The 27,500-nt window shown below is 46.4% G+C and overlaps 1 protein-coding gene across 1 annotated transcript in view; it reads left to right on the forward strand.

Annotated features, from left to right (window-relative positions):
- The window catches only part of suco (SUN domain containing ossification factor), a 47,998-nt gene that overhangs the window by 6,930 nt on the left and 13,568 nt on the right, over positions 1–27,500 (forward strand). The window contains 13 exon segments of the mRNA XM_069679519.1: positions 12,717–12,837; positions 15,083–15,184; positions 17,532–17,881; positions 18,599–18,739; positions 19,066–19,255; positions 20,915–21,026; positions 21,483–21,610; positions 22,177–22,244; positions 22,335–22,442; positions 23,269–23,374; positions 25,700–25,720; positions 25,987–26,042; positions 27,460–27,500. The exon segment at positions 27,460–27,500 is cut by the window's right edge and continues 51 nt beyond it. Coding sequence (XP_069535620.1) covers positions 12,717–12,837; positions 15,083–15,184; positions 17,532–17,881; positions 18,599–18,739; positions 19,066–19,255; positions 20,915–21,026; positions 21,483–21,610; positions 22,177–22,244; positions 22,335–22,442; positions 23,269–23,374; positions 25,700–25,720; positions 25,987–26,042; positions 27,460–27,500 — 1,544 coding nt within the window.

Here is a 27,500-nt window from a genome sequence, read left to right on the forward strand (position 1 = left end):
GAGGTCAATGTCCAAAAACATTCTGTGTTTCCAGAGTTTCTTTGTTTTTGATTGACAGAAAAAACTTTTTTTAACTACAAAACTACAGAGGTTTTTTAATGAGCTAAATCGTCTTATCTGAATGATGATAATAATGATGATAATAATGATGATAATAATGATAATAATGATGATAATAATGATGATAATCAAAGTGCATATCTAAATCAGACTTAAGTTGTTTCTAACAATGATCTGCAGGCCGTTAAACGTATATGAAGGCTGTAATGAAGTCCTGCAGATAAGACGACTTCCTTTGTCTGACTTTATTGCACCTTATAAATCCTGTTCTCTGAGCCTAACTGAGGGTCCATCTTTGTGTTGGTGTAGCAGGCAGAGTTTAGCGCTGCAGACTGGCAGCTCTGGTTTGATGTGAGGACACAGAGCCGGACTGGCACTAAGAGCTCACTGTTGTTCCTGCCCACTGACCATGGAGTCTGCTGAGCTGCTCGCTGAGCTGCTCGCTGAGCTGCGCTCTGTCCTGTCCGCCCTCCTGCCTCCCTGCTGCAGGGCTCTCCGCAGGTTAACGCTTCACACTGCCTCCCTTCTGAAACATAAGTAAAGTGAAGAGGTCGCAGAGAGCCGACACCTGAGGTGAAACGAGTCCACACACAAAGTCTCAGGTCAGAGTGAGCGGGTCAGGCCGATCGAAACGATCTCAGACCAGATAACGATAAAGTGTGTGATAATCATCATCCCGTTACACCTCAGTGTACACGGACAGACAGTACAGCTGCAGTAAACCCAATAATTGATGATCTACTTTGTCTGTCTTTGAACTCCGCTGGTCTGCAGGAGTTTCAGGTGATTTAGCACCACAGTTTTGTGAATGAAGCTTGGATAAAGACGGTTATGACGGAAAAATAACCGCAATTTCCTCAGTATTGATCAAAATTGATTATCATAATATAATACTTGATACGGCGTGAGGAGAATCTACATGATGGACGCCTGACATGCATTACAGTCTTTATACAGTGTCATCTTTTACACTACACACAAGCCGAGTCATCCCCAGAGCCCTCCTCCTCTTAAAAACAAACAGACTCTTTGATTAAAACCAGAAAAAACACAAAATAAAACAGTGTCATGTTCATCATTTCTTCGATCCTCTCTGTCGGCCTCTCAGGGCTGTGAGCCCAGCTGCTGCTGCTGGATTTAGCTTCTTTTATTTCTCTGTGAACGCCCAAACCTCGGAAATCAAATGACCCAACCAGGTGACGAGACATGACCTGACCGTTGTCGCTGTAAATGTTTAAATGTTCAGTATAGAAGCTAAATACTGCAGGCTGACGGCTGTGGTCACATTCATGTTTTATTTGCACATCGATTAAGACGTGTCCAGAGTTTCTCACCGTTATCGACATCATTTAATCGCCCATCCCTAGAAAATGTGGATAATTGTGCAAAGACGTTATGCAACTGAACTTGTGTTACGTCCTCGTAGTTTTATTTAATGTCAGACGGTCATGACGTGAATGGTAGGCGAGCTTTGAGCCGTGTGTCGTTCTCTTGACTCTTTACTTTGCAGCAGCAGGAACTTCTTTGCAGGATCCTGTTGCTCATTGTTTCTTGGAAAAAGTAGGCCCGCTGTGAGAGTTGAACGCAGGCCAGTAGCCCGAGGCTGAGCCGGTGGTTAGAATGGAAATACTTGTGTTTACTGTGTTAGTGAAAAGGGCTCTGAGGGTGGAGATAGTTAAAGGTGGAGACCTGCGTCAGAACTGTAACGTAGTGATACAGTGTGTGAGAAGAGGGACTGGTCGACAGACAGAGATGATTGATGGGACATTGCATTAACTTTGAACTTTGCTTTGTGGCTTTACATTAAATATATTTGAGTAATTTAGTGAGCGAGCTTCCAGGATTGTTCATTGTTCCTGAAAAGTCACAATTAAAGGCGTTAAATGTTTCATCTCATGGTCAGTTATTCGTCTGCAGACAGTCCTGACAGCTGGACACTTGATCCTCTCACTGTTGGACAGTTTTTACTCTGAATCATGGTTTTGAGTTTTCCAGCCCTACTACGAACCGTACTGTTTTCCAGAAAGGCACTATTTTTCTCCTCCTCCCCTCCCCCTCTCTGCTCGCTGCTCTTCACTCCTCACTTTTTGCAGCAGTCATGCTCAGACTGCGTGTGGGGGTCTTGTCCTCTCCTTCTCTTTGTTCACGGTTTAGGTCGATGTGTTTGTGTGCATACGTTCCTGTTAACTACACGTTGAGGGCAATGTACAGAGAGATGTCGTACCCCCCTCCCACCACCCCCCACCCCCACACACACTCACACGTAGAGGGCTACTAAAGAACATTGTGTACTAAACCTAATGAGGGCATGTTTTGCTTCAGCTTGCGTACAAAGACAATCCGATGCCATCCAATCTGCTTTCCTTAAACCGTCTCCTGGAACAAAATCCCTTCATTTCATTTCTCCGGCCGGAATAATGAGACGTGTAACAAACATCAGAGCCGCACACAGCGGGCTCATTGTTTCAGGTTTGCTCGATATGCAGATTCCTCTGTGTGAGAATAATTGCTGCTAATATCACATGTTTATGAAGCTAAAGCTCGCTGTGTCCTCGCTCGTTGGTGTCGGAGTGTATCCGTGAGATGTAAATGTTTGACCAGGCTGCAGCACGTGTTAGCACGCCGCGTCCTCCTCAGGTGAATGTTTGATGAGTTTATGTTCTCCTGCTGTGTCTGCTCAGGCAAACATACTCTCCAAGAATGCACATGTATTGTTGAGTCCGCTCCCACCCATGCTAACCCACACCAGCTAAGTGGCTTTTCCTATCAAATTACATTATGTCACATGGCTGCATCCTACAGTCCCATTGTCCGGAGCCGCTCCTCCTGATGCTGCGTTCCCAAGCCTCTGTGATCCCGTCTGATGGGACTGATGCTGCACCGCGCCCTCTCAGTGTGCACCACCCTGTGTCTCTGTCGTCTTTAAACCAGAATTAGATTACATGTTAAATATAAGCTTGGCATCTGTATATGCTAATTATCCCTCAGAATATAGTTCTTACCATATATCAACATTTCTGATGGATTTAGTGACCCTGTTTTTTCATGCTTTGTTGTCTACCTATATATCTTCATCTCTATACCATGGTAATGTACAGCGAACTGTTTTTCAACCTGAAACTGTGCTCAGTGTCGCTCCAACAAACGTTCTCTGCTAGCACAGCTCTGTTGTTTTAGCTAACGAGATAACTGACCCGACATCATTTCATCTTCACCTCTCTTGTCGTGGCTGATTTCTTTACGCTGTCGTCTGACCGCAGGAGGCGCTTTGAGGGTAAAAGGTTTTAATGACATCAACCTCGACCTTATCTGACTGGATTTTCTGCAGCAGGATCCTGAACCCCTGTTCCTTACCAAAGACACTTTAGACGTATCTGTGTGAACAGCGGAGCCGGCAGGGCGGAACAGCGCCGTGTGTGTGTGTGTGTATGTGAATCGCTGTTTGTTTACACCCCAAGCAACACTGGGGCGGCTTTACGCCGGCGTTGCGTGGTCCAATGTAAAATGGCAAAGGCTTCATTACGGTGCTGAGGCAGAACCGCAGTGTAAAGGGGGCTAGTAGTTGCCAGTGGCAGCCATGACACCTGCACGGTGCTGTGTAGCTGTTTTGGAGAAGCGAAGATGAAATCACGTCCTGAAGTGGATTTTATTCAGGGCTGATGAATGACTGTATCACATTTGTTGTGGTTGGTGTTGAAGTCTTCCTGATGTGAGCGTGCTGCAGGAAGGTAAGGTGAACATAAGAACCCTACAGGAGGTGACTGTGCCCACTCAGTGCTACCTGCTAGCTTCCACAGGTGTGTCCGTTTACTCGAACCGCATCGTAGAGAAAAGCTTCTGTGTAGATCTTCATCATTTCTGTGCGTCACAGAGAAACAGTCTTTAAAGGATCGACAAACAGGCTTTGCACAGAGCAGCTTGAACTGCTGTGGTTTATAAGAGTATGTGACCTTTTATTGTGTTAGACAATTATCTTCCTTAACTAAGAAGGAATGAAGAAATCCACCGTGCAGGAGCTCCTGTCACACAGTTAGTTTGACACTGAAGAATAACAAGAAAGAAAGTCACCGACCGAGTTCTGTTTAACGACACCATGACTTCAGGCAGCGGAGCAGCAGCGGAGCAGCAGCGGAGCAGCAGCGGAGCAGCAGCGGAGCAGCAGCGGAGCAGAGCTTTATTAACTACGTCTTCCAAACGCAGGTGACGGATTCACCTGTTGTTCACTGTCACCTGCAGTTATTTCAGACTGTAATTACCATCATAGAAGCAGCAATGATCTGATGCAGTGTTCTCTCTTAAAGAGCAGCAGCATCACATCTGGATCCTCTGGCTCCTCTGCTCCTGTGCATTAACAATCAGTGATATCTTTCTAACTACAACAGACCTGCAGCTTTTAGCTTCTTTGACCTTCAGATTTCCATCAGACGTAGATCTGCAGGTAAAGCTGCTGCATCCTGGACACAGACGTACGAGAGTTCTTTGATTCATGTTGTCTGCTGCCCGAGGACATCTCTGCAGCTTCTCTACATTCTGGAGAAGATTGAGAGCAGAAGATGCTTTTACTCCTAGGACAAAAAGTCTTGAAGAATTGGAGCAAAAAAAAAGCTTCATTCTGAGAGTTTTGGGTCAGTTAGGACAGATTTCCTCCTGACATAATTACAGACCCAGATTCTGGTGCCAGAAAGAGGCTCGGTCTTTGGAGGGGATAAACTAAATGGGGTACGCCTCCTTTCCTCCAATACAGCAAGTCAGCACAAACCATTAGAGCACTTAGTGGAATGAGCCGCTGCTCAAACCCTGTTCACCACTTATCCTCGTGCATGCAGTGACCGGTGTAGGAGTGCAGCAGAGGTAGTACATGTAGGGCTTGTGTGTCTGCAGCTGCAGGGTGACAAACATGAACATCCATCATCAAATCCTTCTGTCGGTCGACTCGCTCAAAACCTGTCTGCTGCTCCTCTGGCCCACTGAGCTCTGCATCTAGCTTTGTTAGCAAACAGCTTCCAACAGCAACGAACTGAGCCGAAGAATTAGAGCTGCCAAGAGCCAATTCAGCAGAAAGGAAATCAGTTTCAAACTATTTGGATGTTTGGTCAGTATGTCAGTTAAAAACCTTTGTTGGTTCCAGCCTCTGAAGTGTGAGGCCTGTCTGCTTCTCTGTGTTGACTTGGTCAGTCAATAAAGAGTCGTGGGGTTGTAGCTGTTGGTTGGACTAAACAAACATTTGAAGACGTCACTTTGGGCTCTCGTGTTGTTTTGAGCATTTTCGCTCTTTCATTAAGACTTTTAGACGAAGCAATAAACGACTAATCGTGAAAGTAATCTGAAGATCAATAATGAAAACAGTCACCTGCAGCCCTACTAACAATATTTAAATGACAATACAAGAATGAACGACATATTGCAGATTCGTCTGTTCAGATATTTTCTGCCCGGTCCAAAGTGGAGTCCAGAACTTTGGACTGTGATCAGGTGTGCAGCAGAGAGCACAGCACCTGAACTTTACTGACAGTGCTGATTTTTTGATATTGTCCGGCTGCAGGACTTTACAGGGAGAAAGCACAGAGCCACAGTTTCTCTGTGAGTGCAGGAATGTAAGACATCAGGGACAGAGGGGGAGGGGCTCTGTTTACTTATTTCCTTTGCAATAAAAACCCTTCTTGCATCCAGTCAGTAATGTGCCTGTTTGGTACCTGAGCTGAACTCAGTGTGTGTGTGTAAAGATGTAAGTTAGGTACGGGTCAGATCTGTGTGTGTGTGTGTGTGTGTGTGTGTGTGTGAGCTGTTCCCCAGTTCAGCCACTGTGTCCGGGCTGCCCCAGGATGCACCAGTGCAGAGGATTATGGAGGATCAGCAGGCTTTAGGAAACGCTGCTGCTCCACATTATTCCTGATGTGCAGAGAAACTGGAACACAAATACAACCTGAACACGCAAACACACTCTGTCCTCTCCGGCTGCAGGCCCCGCCCCCTTTTATCCAAACAGTGACGCCAAGTTTTTGTCTGTCTGGCCTACTTTTTACTGGCGATCCCTGGCACGTCTCCCTGCCCCATAATCCTCCTCTGCCCATGTGCCTCCTGGATTCTCTCTCCTCAGCTCTTTGCCCCCCCGTCCTCCTCTCTGACTGTGTCAGCTGTGTGGAGATGAACAGAACGGTGCACCTGGATCTTCTGCCTGCCTGAAGGATTTATATATTGGGATGCTCTGTGAGGAAACAGCTGGATTTATTTGCCCTTATATTGTATGTGTGTGTGTGAGTGTGTGAGTGTGTGTGTGAGTGTGTGAGTGTGTGAGTGTGTGAGTGTGTGAGTGTGTGAGTGTGTGTGTGTGTGTGTGTGTGTGTAAGAGAACTTAGATGACCTCTCCATCAGTCTTGAACTTTAGAGACAAACATCACAAGACTCTCCTCTCTGCCTCAGGACGGACACACTCCTCTGGTAACACATCCCTGTTAAAGCATAATGAAGAAGACCATCATAACAGGAACAAGCAGTGACTTCATGTGTTCTCTACTGCAGGAACTTTACCAAGGGAGCAGGAACCGTTTATCGTAGGGAGCAGGGTCTTACGCTACGTCCGAACCAGTTCACTTTCATCAGCAGCGTTTTAGAGACGCCAAACAGATCCTGTGGAAACGCTGCTGACCCTGTTTCACTTCACTAAGAGCAGAAACGGAGCCTTTTGTTAGAGATGATGCAGACACATGTTCTCTAGCTAACTAGGTCATGAGGTGTCCTCCCCTGATTGGTCACGCCCCTATCACGTGACCCTAAAATGTGAAACATCAGCTTTGATAGTAGCCTAGACCTGGCGTCCAATGGGAAGCAAGCATTTGTTTGGAGCAAGAGCTGAAGAGAGAGAGAGAGAGAGAGAGCAGCTGTGGTTGAGTGACGTAGACAGGAAGTAAAGAAAGTGAGCGGCGTTAATGTAAATGAATCGTGCTCATTAAGCCTTTCATTACTGTGAACAGTAAGGCAATGAGCTGGTCTGTGTCTGTGACTTTATCTGGAGCAGCACCGTGTGCAGGAAAACTCTGACACAAAAACATCAACTAACTTTGGTACCTGAAAGTTCTTGTTTTTGTTGCTGTGGTTTCTAAACAGGTATCGAGTACGGCGTGTTTTTTTACTAGTGTCGTATCAAAGTTTAGATTCTGGTGTCCTGACAGCCGTCCTTCCTAAAGACTGTTTAAGACTGGAAACAGGATAGTGTGGCGTTAAATCAACCGCTCAGGTGTAGGTTGTACAGGAACTTTGGGAGCGAGACTTGCAGCACTGAATGTTTCGGATTGGTTGCGTGCTGTAGCTTTTTATTTCATCATCTGCATCATTGTCACTTACAGTCTCCTCTGAAACATGTCGTGGAATAAGGACAACAGTGGCCCAAAGAAACCTTTTAGTCTTCTGTCTTCTCTGTTTGGTCGACACAGTGACAGAGTTTGAGACGATGAAGGAGGGTGAGGACTTGGTGTTCACCTCGTGCTGTCAGTTAGCTAAAGGCTAAGTGTGTGAGATAATATTGTTAGCAGACAAGCTGTGCTCAGATTTAGGCCAGCAGAGAGAGGCAGCAGCTAATCTGTGCTGGACCTGGACCAGGTTAATACTTTGTGTGTTGCTGTGTCATGCTATGAGACGGATGAGTGTGTGTGAGGCTCTCCTGATCCAGAACAATCAGTTAAGAGCGAAAGAGAAGAAGGACAACTCAGTGATACGTGACGGTAGAGAGAGCAGGACTGTAGACATCCTGATCCCAGCTCAGTGTGGGTGCCACGCAGCCGGTTATAATAATGGACTCTGTGCAGGCAGATAAGTCCGTCCTCAGACTGTTGTCTCTGCTTTTTGTCTGCTCAGTCAGTTGGTACAGTCCAGTCCAGCTGAGTTACACCTCGTCTCCTGGTTCTGAATGGTCCTAAAGCCAACAGGAAATATCTGGGCCCGGGGATTTGACTGTGTGGAGCCTGCAGAGGACAGTTTATATCGGGACAGTGTGTCTGTGTGCACTTAAGCTCTGCTGCTTTAAACTGTATTATTGTGCATTGAAAGGCAGTAATGCAGCATGAGAAGCTGTTTAACAGGTTGTTATCACGTAGCTTCATGTAGCCTGGAGCGAGACTCGGCCTCCATCAGAGCCGCTCTGTCTCTCTCATGTTTCTGTAACTGGTGCCAAACAAGCTGATAAAGTCCCTTATTTGAATATTACAGAGTGATTGATCTGTCTGTCGCAGAGAGGAACAGAAACACTTCTGGGTTCATCTCCCTGGAGCCTCTGAAGTGGGACAGGAAGCCGGGATGGAGAGAGAATGAGGAAGTGTGCAGGCTGCTGACTCGTTAGTCTTGCCTCAGGCTCTTCCTTCATTAGCTTAGCATTGACCCACTCCTGCTATGTAGCGCACATGGCACACTTGAGCTCCTCTTCTCTCACTGGTTTCTGGATTACTCTCCTTTGTGGGGCAAAAGTTGTTGCCCCTCCCCCGTTACGTCACCATGTGAATGAAAAGTAGGTCACAGAACTCCCCCTCAGATCTGCACAGATCTGCCCCGTCTTTCCCCCGCTTCCTTTTTTCCATCTTCAGAAGGAATGTCAACACTCAGGTCTTTCTGTTCACTCATGGAGGGCACGCTGAGTGAGGCGGGGGCCCCGAGGGGGGGCACATTCCTGCCTGTGTAAGGCATCTGTGGACTTGACTGTGGCTGGGGGTGTAACTATTTGATTAGATTTTTGGATTTAAAAGTGTTTTGCAGTGTTGGTAGTGCTGCTGGTGGTGTTGTGTGTGCAACATGAGCCATGGTGAAAACGTCCTGTCGGAGTCCTGAGTCCTGTGCTCTGATGTTGGCAGAGGCGGACGTTGAAGTTTGAGCACATGTAGCAGACGCACTCATCATGTGGACACCACATCCTCTTGTTCTGCTTTTTTTCCTTCTCGACTTAAAGAACCTGTATCATCGATCACCTTCTGCTATCACAACAGCTGACCCGACCCTTACCCTTTGACCTGACGTTATGACGTTTTCATGTCAGATTGGAGGTCTGAAATTTGCCCTTCTTAAACCTTTTTTTCTCCTCACATTTATCAGCGTGTCGTAAGCTGTTCACAATTCAAAACAAATATAGTTTTGTAATTTTATTATAGATATAACTGACACTAGGCAGGGAGCATGTACGGGGCGGAGAGAGAATATGGACCCTTCTTTTCATTCAAATAGGCAATATAGAGATTAGATTACAGAGCTGTTTTCATCCATTGTAGTGTCACAGTTAAGATGCATTTCTCCCTCCTTTCATTATGTGTACATGTGGGCCATCAAAGAGGTAATATCAGCGTCTGTCCCTGAACTGTCGTATTTCTTTCAACCGTGCGGGAATGGTAAGAATCACATTATGCCCCGCCCCCTTTTAATGGCTCCACTTGTTTTAATGTCTTTATTTGAATTCTTGTATTTGCTCAGCGCCGTGACGAGCTCCGGTTAAACATTGGTTCAGTGAGTCACATTGCGGATGTCAGATTTGCATCGATCATCAGGGAAGTTTGAACAGGACTGTTGACTCTGTGACGTGGAGGTTTGTAATGTGTGTGTGTCAGCAGTGTGTTTACACTTCTCTTATCTATTCTATTGAAGCTTTTAAAGTTCGATGATGATAACAAACAGTTTGGGAAGAGTCAGATTTACTCACAACAACATTTAGGGTCCGAGGTCGTATCTGGAGCTGGACTCTGAAGCAGCTCTGGTTGGGTTCAGAGAACATGCACAAGACAGCCTTCAGACGACACCACATCACAGCAGTGATGTTCTGAAGCTTTGTGTTCACGGATCCACACCAGCAATGATCCCTGTTAGCAGCTCGTGCTGCAGAGGTCTGCAAAATGAATCAGAATATTAATGAAATACGGCCACATCACATTTTAAAAATCACAAGCTGCAGTTTATTTGATCGTATTTCTGCATTTCGTACCACAGATGAATTCTGCTTTTCAGCATTGACTTTGTACTTTGAAAGTCTGTCTCCGTTCAAACTGGTACCTGTGTTGTGTGAGAGATGTATTATGTCTTGTGATGTTCTGACCTGGCTTTAACTGCTGTCTGTTACTGAAACGGTCAAAGATGTCTTTCCTGTACATCCATGGGTTTAAGCGGACACACAGGAGACACTTGACACGCAACACAGCATAGTTTGAAGCTATGGAAAGCTAAGTTTAGCCTGGAGCCTATATTAGCCTGTGGGTCATGTTTACACCGAGCATCTTTACCTCACTGCTCGGCTCTTAGGTTTCCCTCACTGCGGCCGCGGCTCCTCAGACCTTTAGGGGAAAGTGTATGTGCAGGTGTTAATGCATACAGGATCATGTGAGCATTCAATCAACAGCAGGGATCCAAAACAACAAGGACACATGTCATGTGGTCGGCTGGCTCTCAGAATGTAGGACGAGGGAGTGTCCTGTTCAACATTCAGACAGAGAAACATCCACCAGAGAAGAGACGGATCAATTCAGCATCACTTCACCCCTTTCTCTGACATCACACTCGGGGAGGGCAGCTGAACTGCTGGTTTAATGTTGATCTGCTGAGTGTCTGCGTGTCGTACTAACAAAGGGAATGTGACTGAGTTGATAAGCAAGTGAAAGAAGACGTAGTGAAAATCTGGAGGGACATCAGGTGAATATAGTAGAGCGTCAGTCAGCTGCTCTGTAACGCTGCCAGAGGACATGTTGTGTTTTCAGTGGTGGAGCTAAACTCATATAAACAAAGTGTCAGCTTTAGCAGAAGGCTTCAATATCTGGAGTTACAACTTAAACTTCATCATCACCTGGACGCTCCTGTCATCCTTCATGAGCTCTAACGTTAATGAACAGAGCACAGATGGAGCGTCTCTCTGAGTGACAGGACACTGACGTACACAGATGGGTGTGTGTGTGTGTGTGTGTGTGTGTGTGTGTGTGTGTGGTCACTGGTCCTGACAGCTGGGCTGACAGGGTGCTAACATGACTGTCCATGTGTCCTGAGATATTTGACCGCTGAAGTTTCAGAATCACACGACGAGTCTTTGTGCTCCCTCTCATGGATGACATGTCTGGTTACAGTGTACAGGCCTTTTAAGGGATATTTAAGAGCCTGAATGCAGGTGTGCCAGAGGCTTAAAGGCTGGTCTGCAGGAGTAACATTCCCCACCAGATAAGTAAAAAATGCATTACCAAAAATAAAACACCAAACAATACCAAGGTTATAATAGTTTTTATTTTTTCTTTAGTTTTTATTTTTCTTTAGTTTTGACTTTTTGTTTTTAATTCCAGTTTAGTTCATTTGTCTGGAGACACGTGTCCTGCTCTCACATTTTGGGATTAGCTTAGCACAAACAAAGCTAACTGCAGGGGTTGGGCCCAATTATTTCTTTCCATTTTTCCAGATTCCAGCAAAAAACTTCATTAGAAAAATGTAACAAATCAATAATTAAATATTATACCCGGCCAGGCAATGGCCATGTGGAGTTTTATCACAGTGTAGTTTTTTAGAAAATAAAAGTCAGTCTAATTACCTTATAAGAAATGCTGTATGTGAATGATTGTTGATAAGCATGTCTTTGATCTACATGAACTCTGATCAGGTCTTTTATTGAGTGTCCACTTTGGTCTGACTGAGTTAGAGAGAAGGTGTGCTGCCTGTCACTCTAACTCCATCAGTGTTAGCCTGTTAGCTCTTTAACTGACCGACTGAATGTCCAGAGAAGTGAATGTGTGTGAGTCATGGAAAAACCCTGTTAGCGTCACACCAGAGGGAACATGTTTGGACTCATGTCAGCTCATCGACACTCGCCTGGTTTTCACCTGGTTTCAGCTGATAAGGTCACTGATGGAGGACCAGCTGTCTCTCTGCTCTGTCCACATCGTCCGCTGAATTATTAACATTAGCACCGTACAGTAGCGTTACCCTGGATGTAAAATCTGCAGTCCTGTACTGACAGGCTGTAAGTTAGCCCCCGTGTCCGACAGAGATAATGCAGGTTAGTCTGTTTTTCATGCTGCTGCAGGTAGAGAAGTGATGCATTATGGGCAAGCACTTAAACATTATTGATTGACAGGAAAGCAGGTCCTAGGTGTGCACATGTACAATGAGCTGTGTTAAAGTGAGTCGGAGAGCCTGAAAGAGAGCAGCAGCATCTTATGCCCTGCTAAAAGAGGAGGGGGGGGGCGAGGAGGCTGGATTATAGAAGGCAGTTTGCCTTGAGCAGCTCGCAGGAACACACAGAAACAAGAGTGGGATTTAGTTGACACTGTTTTTACACATGATTGTTCACTTTGTCTTGCTAACTTTATCGTCTCTCTCTTATACGGCTCTCTCTCTCTGCGTTAGCTCGTGCACGGTCGGCCTCCTCCTCTTGCTGTTTTCATGGCCTGTCTCTGCACAAAGATCTGGTGTCAGTTGTCCTCCCCCCGTAAAGGAGAGGAGGAGCTCTTTGTGTGGAGGATGAGATTTATTACCACCTCTCCTCACTCAAAGGCATCCACTGCTAACAGAGCATTGTGCTGTGAACCTCTAATATAACCATGACGTGGAAAAAGCAACAAGTAACGAAGAGGTTTAACGATGACGTGCTCCTCCCGTGTGATGATCGGAGTAACGTCCTTCTGTACTGACCACGTGCTCCCCTGTGTGTGTTTCAGGTACCCCTGTCAACATGTGTATTGTTCAGAGCAGAGCTCGTCTGGCTCTGGTCAGTCGGTCGGGGACACAAACCCTGACGGCCAGAAGCAGGAGCAGGAGCAGGACTCCACGCAGCACAAGGTGGGTCAAGCTTCAAAACCACACCAAGAGATGCTTTAATAAACACATAAACAACTATTGTGTTGAATAACAGGTAAATAAAGATATAAATGACTGGAGCCTGGATGGCTCCATCGGTAGATGGGCTCATGGATGGATGTTTGTATTCGCTGATGGATGAATAAATGTACTGCTGGATGGACTGGTGGATATATACTCAGTGTATGCGCTGGCCTTGTGTGATGTTGAGCCGTATTATTAGACTCATGGAGCTCATGGTGAAATGTTTGCGTTAGCAGAACTCTAACAGGATCGTGGTGGGAGTGCGGTCGCGCACTTTAGGGACCCACTGACCCCTGGAGGAGGTGGAGCTATAAATACTACGTGGTGAGGGTCAGGGAGGTCCTGAGTTATAGCCTGAGGGTGAGGAGGGTGTTACATAATCCTTTGTTGCTCCCACTCAGACAGAAAAGAACATATCAGTGTTTTTACAGCCGATTATCTGTTCGTGTGAGTCTGTGTCAGGAGGAGAGAGACAGTGATCAGAGACCCGACCCGAGCCCAGTTACACGTGGTCACGAACATGGGCTTCTCTGTAATGAGTCACAGAGCTGGACGTAATATAGGTCAGGACCAGCCTGTGGGGTCAAAGTTCACAGTCAACAAAGCTTTTCCAGCTCTCAGCTCTTATTAGTGGCAGAATAATGTTGCAGACTAATCTAATCCTAAAGCTCCAATCAGACAGAGCAGGCTCTGCAGAGTGCAGGATGAGAGGCCCACACGACAGCAAGCTGCAGAATCAAAAGAGCAGCCGAGCGGTTCTCTTACTGTTTCTTATTAAACAAAGAATCACCTGACCTTAAACGCGTCACCGAAATCTCTCCAGCAGTGACCTGCTGTCTGTCTACGTTTGGAGCATCTTTTAGCTCCAGTAGCTAGCAGGGCTGCGACTCATGATTATTTTTTTTAACTATTCTTCTGCTTTTTATTTTACAATTAATTGTTTAGTCTGTAAAAAAATGCTCATTACAGTTTCCCTGAGCCTTAAGTGATGTCCTGAAGGGGCTGCTTTTGTCAAAGCAGCTGAAAATGTGACATTTAAGAAGCTGGAGGAGGCAAATGACTTTTACATGCGTATGACACAGGCTCAGTGTACGGTCAACAGTGAGCCAGTACGTCAGTCCATGCACTGACCTCATACCTGTACTGACTCTGACCTGAGCTGATGTTTTATTGACTTGTGTGCTCCTGTTATTGTCTTTAGAAATGAGTGGATGTAGACCTCTCTCTCTCTCTCTCTCTCTCTCTCTCTCTCTCTCTCTCTCTCTCTCTCTCTATATCTCTGTATCTCTGTATCTCTGTATCTCTCTCTCTATCTCTCTCTCTCTCTCTCTCTCTCTGTATCTCTGTATCTCTCTCTCTATCTCTCTATCTTTTTATCTCTGTATCTCTCTCTCTCTCTGGCTCTGGCTCTGTCTCTGTCTCTGGCTCTCTCTCTCTCTCTCTCTCTCTCTCTCTCTCTGTCTAACTCTCTCTCTCTCTCTCTCTCTCTCTCTCTCTCTGTCTAACTCTCTCTCTCTCTCTGTCTCTCTCTATCTCTCTCTCTCTGTCTCTCTCTCTCTCTCTGTCTAACTCTCTCTCTCTCTCTCTCTCTCTCTCTCTCTCTCTCTGTCTAACTCTCTCTCTCTCTCTGTCTCTCTCTCTCTCTCTCTCTCTCTCTCTATCTCTCTCTCTCTCTCTCTCTCTCTCTCTCTCTCTCTCTCTCTCTGATCATTAGTCCATCAGCCAAAGTCGGCTTGAGCTGGTCTGGGTTAAATACTTGATACCCTCTGCTGTGTGCCTGTGTGCGTGTGTGCGTGTGTGCGTGTGTGCGTGTGTGCGTGTGTGTGTGTGTGTGCGCGTGTGCGTGTGTGTGCGCGTGTGTGCAGGAGAAGGGGACTCATTGTTTGAGGTCCAGCAGCCAATGCGCACGCTGAGGCAGCTCAACAGGCCTGGCAGTCTGTCTCTGGACTCGTAACACGTCTTTGTCCACAAACAAAAGGCTGCCTTCACAAGCCGAGATCTTTTGACCTTGAGCATCTGACCTTTACACACACAAATGTTTTCTTTAACAGATTGACACAGGTCATAGATAATGTCCTGCAGAGGAACATGAACAGGAACATGTGACGTCTCAGTGAGGATGTTGCTTTTGTTGTAACTGCTGTGTCATCACCTAAAGTTTACTGAAGGATGAGGAGTGTGTGACGATATGATTCTTCTGTAGGTGGTGGAAGAATGGACGACACACACATCATACGATATGGGACTGGAGACAGAGAGAGCAGCACTAGAGAAGCTGGCAGCACACAACGTTCACCAAGAACAGGTAACATCACGCACCACACACACTTACTACCACCGGGGAACCCATCCATCCTCCCCCACTTATCGGGGGTCGGGTCTCGGTGGCAGCAGGCTAAGCAGGTTAGCCCAGACCTCACTCTCCGTAGTGACATACACTGCCTGGCCAAAAAAAAGTCACACTCATTTTGTTGGACCGCCTTTAGCTTTGATTACAGCACGTGTTCGCCGTGGCATCGCTTTGATAAGCTCATGCAACATCACAACATTTATTTCTGTCCAGAGTTGCATTGATTTTTCGCCAACATCTTGTATTGATGATGGGAGAGTCGGGCCGCTGCGTAAAGTCTTCTCCAGCACATCCCACAGATGCTCCGTGGGGTGAAGGTCTGGACTCTGTGGTGGCCACTCCGTGTGCTGCCTGAACCACTCTCAGTCTGAGCCCGATGAGTCGTGGCATCGTCATCTTGGAATACGCTCGTGCCATCAGGGAAGAAAAAATCCATTGATGGAAAAACCCGGTGATTCAGGTGGTCGGCCGAGTGTTTGGGCACATGACGTTGCTGAACCAACTGACCAACTGAAGCAACCCCAGATCATAACACTGCCCCCACAGGCGTGTACGGCAGGCACGAGGCATGATGGATGTGTCACTTCATCCGCCTCTCTTCTTACCCTGCTGCGCCCATCACTCTGGAACAGGGTCAATCTGGACTCATCAGACCACATGACCTTTTCCCATCGCCTCAGAGTCCACTCTGCTCCCGAGCAAACTGAAGCCTTTTCTTCTGATGAGCCTCACTGATGAGAGGTTTCCTTAAGGCTGCTGAACCGTTTAGTCTCAGTCCCTCGACTTCTCTTCGTGTGTGTGGACATGCTCTGACTTTCACAGTTAAACATGGCCGTGAGTTCAACGGTTGATTTTTTACGATTTGATTTCACCGAACTTCTAAGTGATCCGACCACATTTCTTCCCTGAAGGTGATGGTTCGCCTCTATCCTCCAGGTTTAATAATGCGTTGGACAGTTCTTCACCCAGTTTCAGTTTCAGCATCTCCTTGGTTGTTTTCTTTGCTGGATGCTGGACAACAGTTTCACCTACAGAGTCACAGGATATGTCTTCTAACCTGGTTAGGGTTAAAGAACTTGTTACTAGCTGAAACATATTAATCACTGCAGTAATCTTCCAGTAGAAGGCTCTTACCTATTTGCTCAGTTAAATCCAGGTGGTGACTTTGTGTTTTGGCCAGGCGGTGTATTCCAGCTCGTCCTGGGGGATCCCGAGGCCTTCCCAGGCCAGGTGGGATATGTCATCCCTACAGTGAGCTCTGGGTCTACCCCGGAGTCTCCTCCCAGCTGGAAATGCCCGAAAAAACCTCCATGGAAAAAAAACCATTCTATTTAGATTTCCAAACCACCTCAACTGGCATAACGAGGAGAACAAGCACAGTGCAGATGTTTGAGTGCTTTTTAAATCTGCATACTCGTGGTTTAACTACGTGGCACCGAGTCTAGCTTTAAATCAAGACTTGAATCTCTCTCGAGATAATCAAGTTCCTCAAAGAAAGTTAAGGGACAGGCGCAGGCCGGTCGGTGGACTGGGAGACTGGAAGCTGTAAAACATGTCTGCTTTCCCCCAGTGTAACTCCACCAACAAGGTTTTCTTACAGGTGGAAAGTAAAATGTTTTCTGACACCAAGAACAGATTAGCTCGCTGTCAAACCAGCTAACATCTTGTAAATGAATTGAAAGCACCACAATGGCGACCCCCCTTCATTTATACTGACAATTCAGAGTCACCAGTGACCCTAACGAGCATGTCTTTGGACTGCCGGAAGCCGGAGACCTGAGGGAACCCACGCATGCACGGGGAGAACATGCAGACTCCACACGGAAAGGTCCACTACGTCTGAGCCGGGATTCAAACCAGGAACCTTCTAGCTGTGAGGCGACAGCGCTAACCACTGTACCACCGTGCCGCCCTTAGGAGCATCCTATTAGATTTTATTAATTTTAATTTGGTTTAAAAAGCATGTTAATATTGATTAAACTTCATGAGCTTAGATCACCTATTTTAAACCATGTTCTGCTAAACTCTGATCTCAGATTAAATCCATCGTTATTGGTGCAACATAAGTGATTATATCAGTTCTGAAGAGCAAGTTGTGATCGGGGCATTTCAACTTGAAAACATTGATTAGTTCAAATAACCAACAGGGGAAAAGCTGGTCTCTAGTCATGTTTCTGGCCGCTAACGCTTGGACACGCCGAGTGTTCTGGGGCAGTATTTCAGACCTGGATATCCGTGGTCAGACGCGCTGCTCACTTCTCTTTAGCTGCTGATGGTTTTATTATGTTTCGTGTTTTCTCAGCAGACTGTGAAACCTGGAGAAGCTGAGGTGAAGGAGACCAAACCTGACCCGGAGTCTGATCCTGAACCTGCTGCTCCTGAGCCAGAACCCCACACAGACCCCCGCACAGACCTCCAGGCTGATGTGGACCTACAGACTGACAAACAGGACCATGACCAGGACGTCCCTGTGTCCACCACTCCAGAACCAGTTCCAGCACAGATCCAAGAGTCCACAGAAGCCCCGGCAGCAGCAGAGACCGTCAGTGAGGCTCCTGCTGCACCCCCCGGTCCGGACTCAAGCTCAGCCCCGTCCCCCGATGAAGCTGAAAACACACCTACCTCACAGAGTGCCGGCCCGACCCACACAGGGTAAGCTCACCTTCACTTCCTCAGCCAGAGAGCGTCTGGCTTCAGAGGCTGGTTTTAACCTCAGAGGCTGAACTGAGAGTCTGATCACGTTCCTCTTCTGGCGGCTAAAACCAGCTTCAGTTTGAAACACCTGTAAATGTTCTCAATGCACATTTCCTTTGGTATTTCTGTTGGTTAACTTTTGTTCTCTTTAGTTCTTGTTGTTTTTAATTTAAATGATTATGATTTTTGATTGAATCACTGTTGGTGACAAACTGAGAGAGGAGCTCAGGGGATGTTTAGTTTCACATCCTGGACATGTTAAAGTCTTTGGCGGCCGGAGTCGTGAAGTTCTCTGGAGCTGCTTTGGTAAACTGACATTTGGTCACATGGACTTTGTGATGACGTCACCTGGAACTGGGATCAAGATCAGTCTGGATACTTCCTGGATCAAACCAAGAGGAGCGTATCCATCATGTCTGCACGTTGATCTCCTTTTTGGAAGACATCAGGACTTTCTGCGACATGCACATCAGCCCCTCCAGCGAGAGACCTCCATCCCTTTTGTTCATCTTTATCTCTCTCTACTCTCTCTCTCTCTCCTTCCTGCTCTCTCTCTCTCTACACTCTGTTTCTTTTATCTCCTCTTCCTCGTCCCCTTCCCGCCCTCCCTCTCTCTCCCTCCCCTCCCCAGTGTAAAGGAGGTGTGGTAAACGCCGTGTCCTTTCTTTCCCTCAGTGCAGTGCGGGTTGCCAGTGCAGCAGATGAACTCCCAGTAGACAGCTTTGTCTCTGCTGAGCACTCTGATTCACAGTGCGGGGTCATTCCCCCCGAACTGGCAACCTGTGAAAACTCTCCCTTTGGCAGCCCTCTCCTCAGGTGAGTCTCTGACCCCCCAGCAGCCAATCAAAGCACAGCGACAGGTAATGAAGTCACAAGCTGCACCTCTCTGCTGTGCTCAGCCGTCGCCCGCTGGCCTTGCTCTCCGCTTACCTCTGCTTTTTTATTTTTCATTTCCTTTCTCCATCGTTCTGCCTGCTCACAACCAACGACTGTCAGCACTTATTATATTATTATATTCTATATTTTTATGTTTTACATCGTGTGTTCAACATTTCAGAATACTTATTGTTGTTCTCCCCTCCTCTTATCCTTCTCCTCCCTCCGATCCCTCCCCTCTCTCCACACCCGTGTCTGTGCTGTAGAGTGCATGAGGCCGGCATCAAGGACCAGCAGTCAGACCAGACCCTCAGCTCTGGTGCTGAAGCAGAGGTCCAGTCCACTCCAGGTCATGTAGACCAGGACCAGCAGCAGCAGCAGAGACAGGAGCTGGAGGATGGGCTGACTGACTCCAACCGGGAGGGCAACACCTCCGAACCCCTCCGAGATCAGCAGGTCAGCAGCTCCCGGTTCGATCACATGCATCAGAGTTTTATAAACTCAGCGGAGAAACACGGCAACATCTCAATCTGTGCAGCAGGCGAGCCCTCAAATCGTTTGTCTGTTTCACAGGGACCTTTCTGTGCACTTTGCATACGGCCTCCTTTAAATGAGCTGCTCAGTGTTTTCTTTATTGCTGTTACCGTGACAGCCCTGTTTCCACAGTGCTGCAGGTATCATGATGGAAACTGTTCGGCTCTTATCAGGCATAAACGTGAACATCGCAGCTTCCAGGGAAGCATGAAGAAAGTGCAGTTAACATGTTTGTTTTCTCTTCTGTAATATTTAATAATATAATGTAATATTTCCAGAAAAGACGATATCCTAACAAAGCTGTGAACATGGATCATGAGTATTCCACTTACTCCAGTTCAGCCTCCAAACTGTTTCTGTCACTTCAGTGTGCTCCTGTAAACAGGCGAGAGTCTGCGTGCTGCAGACTGCATTAAATATCAATCAATCAGCCTTTATTCATACGAGAGCGATCACTGAGGGCGGAGCCTCACTTACACCGACTGAGAGTCAATCAGAAGAGCAAACAAAAGGAAACAACAGGAAAGAGATTTAAGAAAGCAGAGAACAAGTGATTCCTTAAATCTGCAACTTAAACAACATGAACATTTCCAATCAGGGCAGATATTTAATTAAAGTGTAACATAATACACATTAAAACGCACACCCCTCACACCTTGCAGTAACTGAATGGATTTCAAAAAGTAATTGAACCGTAAATCTCAGCTGAGCTGCGTTCACTGAATGTGATGAACACATGTCAGAGTTTTGCTCATGAAAACATTTCCCATCTATTAATCATAAAATGCTTCTGAATATGTTGTTATTGTGAGCGTGCTGTTTGTTGCTTGGTCAGCCCTCTGTCCACTACACAGCCTCACTAAATTAACGTGATGAATATTCAGCTTTCACAGCAGCTGTAGCAAAGGGCAGCTGTGTGTTTCAGGTGCTGAAAGCTGAGTCAGCGAGCTTTCACTTTCTGTTTTCATGGCTGGAGGATGATGAAAGACGAGCGTATCCGGGGGACTTTACTTATTATCAGGGGATTTGTGTCTGCAATGTGTTTTTACACATTATTTAGCTGTTCTGGATCCAAGTCTGCTTCCTAATCTGTCTGTCTGCTAACGATTCCTGTCGCAGCTGCTGGTCTGTTTGCATAAGAAGCTGCAAAGTTTGTGGATTTTATTCGGATCAGACTGTCGTGTGAGGTCCAAAAGGGCGCGCTTATATAATCCATCAAAATATTATTCACAGCTCAGCTCATCTCAGAGCTTCAGTGGCCAGAGGCTACTCATGGCTGACTACCATCACTGTGGACAGAGTCTGTGTAGAGGCCTCTGGTAGTCATGTGGAGGATCAGAGCCGACACAGTACAAACCAGCGTTTCAGTCACATTCAGTGATGTTAGATGCACTCACAGTGCGCTCACATTGATCACTAGATAAACATAAGAGTTGTTGTAGTTTAGGTGTTAGATACAGTTCAGCTGTTACTATCTATTGACCTGTGTGTGTGTGTGTGATACACCTGTGTGTGTGTGATACACCTGTGTGTGTGTGTGATACACCTGTCTGTGTGTGATACACCTGTCTGTGTGTTCAGGGGGAGGACGGCGCTGTCGGTAGGGAGCCTGACCCCTCAGTGCCGAGCAAAGAAGACATCCCGACCTTCGACGAGTGGAAGAAACAAGTGATGGAGGTGGAGAAGGAGAAAAGTGAGTGCATGAATAATTAGATTTAGATGCATGTGCACAAACAGAGCGGCACCACATCCGCAGCTGAGCAATGTTTGAAACTCAAACGCTGCCTGAGGACATTAATCTGACTCTGACGCCGGCCCAGGAGCAGCTCTGCTTCTGCAGACAAAGGAGGCCTTCACTCGTCGGCTTTAATCTACATCTCATCTTTCTGCCTCTTTGTCTTTCTCACTATACATCGTGCTTTGTGTACCTCTGCCTTTGCTCTTTAGCTTCCTTCCTCGTGTTCTATTCCTGTCTATCTCTGTCAGCATCTCCCTCCCTCTCTCTCTTCCTCTCTGTGCATGCCATCGTGTGCAGTGGTCAGCCGTGCGTGTGTTTGTGTGTTGGTGTTATGTAACCTCTCTAACTTGTTCCTCTTGGGCATCACTCTTTTTTCAGCGCCTGTAGCGTAACAACCCTCTCTCTGTGCAGGTCAGTCCCTCCACACCTCCACCACCGGCAGCTCCCACCCCGTGAAGAAGGTCCAGAAAAACTTTAAGAATAACTACGCCTCTGTGGAGTGCGGGGCCAAGATCCTCTCTGCCAACAGTGAGGCCAAGGTCAGACACACATCACCTCTGTTTGCCCACACACAAACACACAGTCACAGCTCAGGCTGCTGCTGTCATACTGACGAAACCTGCACGAAGGAAGAGCAATCGAAGACTTTGTGAATGTATTAATCACACTTTGTTGCTGTTTGTGAACTTACACCTTCCCAGGCTTTGTTTGATGTCTGTAAGAGTCTGGGGACTGACTCGGATTTAAAGGAACAGGACAGTTTTTCTGGGAAAATCCAAAGAATGTGACGTTTGTACCTCTCCTAAGCCAGCGCTAGCTTACAGATGGACTTTGCCTATTTCCATGAACGACCAGCACAACCACAAAACAAAGTCCACCAAGAAACAGCAATGTGACTGACATCAGGGAGACAATAGGGACTAACATTAGCTTGCTCGCTAACATTTTCACTTGCATAATAGCATCTTTCCACACAGCACCTTAAGACTTCACCTGTTACGTCTAAAGAAACGATGTACATTGGCTGCTGGAGAAGCAAACACACGTGAACACTGATGCTGGACGCTGAGTCACTCACTCTCGTTCTTCTGTCTGTATCATTCAGAGCACTTCAGCTATTCTCATGGAGAACATGGACCTTTACATGCTGAACCCCTGCAGCAACAAGATCTGGTGAGTTCACTGACACGCACAGAGTCAGATTTCAGACGCACGTTCAGTACGAGTTTATCTTTAGTAAATCTTGTGTTTCTCCGTCTTCAGGTTTGTGATCGAGCTCTGTGAGCCGATTCAGGTCAAGCAGCTGGACATCGCTAACTTTGAGCTCTTCTCATCAACACCCAAAGACTTTTTAGTTTCCATCAGCGACAGGTACGCTCACCTTGGTCCTCAGTATTCAACCAGTACTACAAACACACTGACATGTTCTGGAAGGCATGTGGGCGGATTTGGCCTCCAGAACTACGGCTTCAACAACTCGACTAATCGCCGGATTGATTTACAGTAAAATAATCGCGGACTATTTTGACAACCAATCAATCGTTAATATACATGGCAGCACACGGACTGGCACCAGTTGTTGTACCAGTAATTATTATATTAATACTTTTTTATTTATGTAGAACTTTTGTTAACAAGGTAACAAAGTGTTTCACAAAAATACAGAAAGACAAACAGGAAGCAGATAATAAGAGATTCATAAGATACAGTTTAAAGAGAGGGTCTGTGATGTGGTAAAGATGTGATAAAGTACAACAACTATCCCTAAAAGATTCAGTTATTAAGTAATGACACAAGTGACCCTCATGGCCTGTGGTTGCTTCATGAGCAGATCTTTAATGGAAGTAGTCACTTGTTTTAGGGAATCATTAAACCGTTCATTATGAACCCATCGGGACCCGGACTGCCTCAAACCGTCCTCCTCCTCCCGTCCGATCCGCTCTGACTTCAGAGCTGCTGTTGTCTTTGTTCTGGATTTCATCATGATTTATTTCCAGCGTCATCTCACACCACAGCTCAAAAATCCCCCCTCTGGCACGCAAGGACAGACCTCCACTCACACAGTGGCATTTACACCCAGCCTTCCAGAACATGCCAAACGCTGTTTCAAACACACACGCACGCACACACACACGCACACACACACACACACACACACACACACACCTATCTCACTGTTCTTTGTTGTTCTCTGCAGATATCCGACCAACAAGTGGGTGAAGCTCGGCACCTTCCACGCCCGAGATGAGCGCATCGTCCAGAGCTTCCCCCTGGACGAACAGCTGTACGCTAAATATGTGAAGGTACTTTTTCCTTCTTTAGTAGTTCATGTTTATCTCAAGCACAGTAACAGTTCAGTTATTCATCCTCAGCAGCACATCACAGTCCTTAGATGATGAACATACTGTCCACACACACGTTCAGACACAGCTGTATTTAGGGCTCAGGGGACTCTCCTGTGACTCCACAGTGAGTTAGCTTGCTGTCAGCGCTGCCTGTAGCTCCTCCCTGTGACTGTGTGAGGGTGGCTGAGGGTGTGTGTGTGTGTGTGTGTGTTTATAACAGAGTTTCACTTGTTAACTAAAGGGCAGACTCACATGAGGTTTGGGGTGATTTCAGATTCGGGCTGGTCCCAGTCTGACAGGAAATTCAAGCATCAGCGTTGGAGGAGTAAAATAGTTTTCCTGCTGCTCAAGTGTCCCACGCCTCCTCCTGCTGATTTCACTTTAAATGTTTTATATAACCACTGAACAGAGTCGCAGGTGTAGAGTTGCAACAGTTTATAAACTAGTTGTTAACTATTAAATGAATTGCCTAATACTTAGATTAATTGATAAAACAGCTGGGGCTGCACGGTGGTGCAGTGGTTAGCGCTGTTGCCTCACAGCTAGAAGGTCACCGGTTCCCTCCGGCTTCCTCCCACAGTCCAAAGCATGCATACATGCTTGTAAGGTTAGTTGGTGACTCTAAATTGCGGGTGGGAGTGTGAAAGGTTGTCTGTCTCTGTGTGTCGGCCCTGTGATTGACTGGCAACCAGTCCAGGGTGTACCCCGCCCCCTTCGCCCAATGGCAGCTGGGATAGGCTCCAGCCCCCCGCGACCCTGAACAGGATAAGCGGTGTAGATAATGGATGGAAGGATGGATAAAACAGCTGGTGGATTGATTTAACAGAAACAGTTAAACTGTGATTGGAGCTTCTTCAGTGTGAACAGGCTCTGGTTCTCTTCCTCCGCTCTGACAGTAACTGAATATCTCTGTGTTGTGGGCAGAATAAGATATTTGAAGACGCCATCGTCTCGACATTTTCTGCTGTTTTATAGACCAAACTAATCGATTAACTGAGCTAATGATGGGCAGATTAATCAAGCTTAAAAAGTCATCGCTTGCAGCCCTTGGCATGTGTGAGCAGGAGCCAGAAACTGGTGAGCCAACAGGAAAATGGTGTCTGTGATATATAAGAATCCATTTCCTCCAGGCTTCAGAGTCAGCTGATCATCAGCTCCCAGTTTCTCTGCCTCCAGCTGCAGCGGCGTTACACCCACAGACCCCCCCCCAGTGTCGCTCACATATCCCTGTTGTGTTTTTATCGTAGCCTGTGTGTGTTTTAGCCACTGTGACATCACCCATTGGTTTGTTGACCACTATACTGAGGCCTGAAGTTTGGCATTTCCTGCCGTCGCCATCTTGTATTTTGGAACCAGAAGTGACCATATTTGGATGAGAGGGTTCAGCAAACGCTGAGTTTAAGCTTGAACTGTGATATTATTCTGGATCTAATTTTAACGAACTAAAAACATCTTCAGAGTGTCTTTAAGTTCAACAAACGCTAAACATTTATTAGGTCACTGTGGTCGCTTCTTGTCAATCACAGGTAGCCCCGCCCCTAACCCCTCCCCTCTTCCTGGTCTGTGTGACTCTAAATGGGAGCATCAGTGACTAAATGAACATCATGCTGTGTGATCCATAAGGCTGCGCTGCCTCGTATATACGCCGTGTCTTTATTCAGTGTGCTCCCCGTTCTAACGGACTGAAACTGTTCTTCATAATATAAATTCTGTGTCTGTTCTCTCTCCGTTTCAGCTGTCGACACGGTTTATAATCATGTGTTGAACAATAATAATATTAAGTATCTGCTTCCCTGAACTGTCTCTGTCCTCCTCTGCTGCCCTCAGAGCTGCTCGCTGTGCTGACTCGTTAAACAGTTAACTAATACTCAGATAATGACGTCAGTGTGGGTGTTAACATGTGGGCGTTAACATGTGGGCGCTCGCTGTGACTCATGAGCTGCGTTATAAAAGAATTGTGTTTTCTGTTACATAAACTGATTTCTATGTGAAAAGTTACCCGTCTGATCTGAGCCGCTGAAACCTGTCTGTATACCTGTCTGTCTGTCTGCCTGTCTGTCTGTAGCTCTGTTTGTCTACCTGTCTGTCTGTCTGTGTGGCCTGTGCTTCCTTCCAGCTCCTTGTTAGCTAGCAGCGTTTATTAGCACTGTGTGTCCCAGTAGTGAGATGATGATGCCTGACCTGCTTGTAGCTTGAATCAGTCTTCACTGATTTCTGTCTCTTGTTTTATTTCTCTCTCTCTCTCTCTCCACCTGTCGTTCTGCTGTCTTCCTCTCGCATCAGATGTTCATCAAGTACATAAAGGTTAGCACTCTTCTCTCTCTGTCAGAGGTTATCATGCACTCTGTAATGGTGTGTAATGGGTGAGCTTTGCCAGAGTGTAATCTATAATGCATGTGATGTATAAACACAAGTAGAACATGCACACAGAGCACATTATCACCGCCTGGCATGTCTCATATTTCTCCTCACGTGTGTGGTGGGTTGTGGGTTTTTGCAGTGGGCACACATACATTGATTACTGTCACTGTTGTGAGGTTCAGTTTGACAGTCTGTCTGTTTCCCTGCAGGTTGAGCTTCTCTCCCACTTTGGATCAGAACATTTCTGTCCGCTCAGCCTCATCAGGTGAGTATCTCCTCACACCTCCACATCCTCATTGATTAGCTGAATGCAGGTTGGTCTTAAAGATCTTAAACACCTTAGTTATCTTTAACACACTGTGTCAGTGTTTCAGGTGAAGGACAGGTGAGTCTTATAGATGTTTGACCCCAGAACAGCAAGCGAGCATCAGGCGCTTTGTTACATTAGTACTTCTGTTACGTCATGTAAACAAACCACGTACCTGTGTGTGAGGATGTACACACTCGGGCTAAATAAGAGTTTGTCCTCTTTAAACAGGAAACACCTGATTTATAGTGACCTTCAGGTGTTTGTTGACTGGAGACATAAACTGCAGCTAACAGATGAACAGAAACTCAGAGCTCCCTGGCCGTCTCTGTCCAGCCAGCTGCAGAAACATTACAGTGTATGTTGTTAAATGAGGCAGGTTGGTCCAGATCATTTATCCTTTAATATAAACAGGGACACGTTCGGCTGTTTGTGTTGCATACGCCCTCAGTTAGCGACACAATCAGCATCACAGTTAAGTGCTTTGGACCTTGCATTTAAGGAATCTACTCGAGCATTTGGCTGATAGCTGCAAACCTGCGACTCATGCTGACATTCTTTTAGGACCGTTGTTGCCCTGTAAAGAACATTGAACGTTCAGGCCGTCTCTTCTCACAAACACTGTTAAAGAACATGAAACTGTTCTTCAAACCAGACTGAAGAATGTGTTTTAGTCCTGAAGAAGAGTCTAGTGTCTCAGTTTGTTAATACTGAACCAAAGATCCAGGAGGTCCGTCCATGCTGGCGTTCTCTCCCTCCTCTAAAGTCCAGACTGCTCATTGAGATTTCCACACATTGCTAATAAGTGTGTTCCACCTGTTTTTAAGTAAAACGTGTTCTTTCAGGCTGAAGCACTTTAACATGGTTACAAAGAGGACTGAAGCTCAGCATGCATGGACTCAAATCAGCCTGCAGATGATCAGCTGCACATCTTACTGAGGCGGTGTTTGTAGTGAAACACTTTCCTGGTTTATAAGTTTTACTCACATCCACATGTCTCCTGCATGTGTGTCCCAGATGATCGGGTCATAGGGTGCACGTGTTGCTGTTGGGTTTAAAGAGGCTGTAAAACTGTCCTCAACATGTTGAGCTAAACAAGCTCAACATAGCTTCTCTTATTAAAGTTACCTGAGATGATAACACCTGATCTGAGAGGCAGGTTTTCAACATTCTGCCACCTCTTTTGTGTGGGCACATTAACCCGCCTCTTTTCCTGTGGGCCATTGATTGTGTAACTGTGTGTGTGTGTGTGTGTGTCTGTGTGTCTGTGTGTGTGTGTGTGTGTGTGTGTGTGTGTGTGTGTGTGTGTGTGTGTGTGTGTGTGTGTGTGTGTGTGTGTGTGTGTGTGTGTGTGTGTGTGTGTGTGTGTGTGTAGGGTGTTTGGTACGAGCATGGTGGAGGAGTATGAGGAGATAG

Source organism: Semicossyphus pulcher, unplaced genomic scaffold (assembly GCF_022749685.1).
Source record: "Semicossyphus pulcher isolate SPU_LCO1_2020_fin unplaced genomic scaffold, fSemPul1.0.p SCAF_4, whole genome shotgun sequence".
In the NCBI taxonomy this organism is placed as follows: Eukaryota; Metazoa; Chordata; class Actinopteri; order Labriformes; family Labridae; genus Semicossyphus; species Semicossyphus pulcher.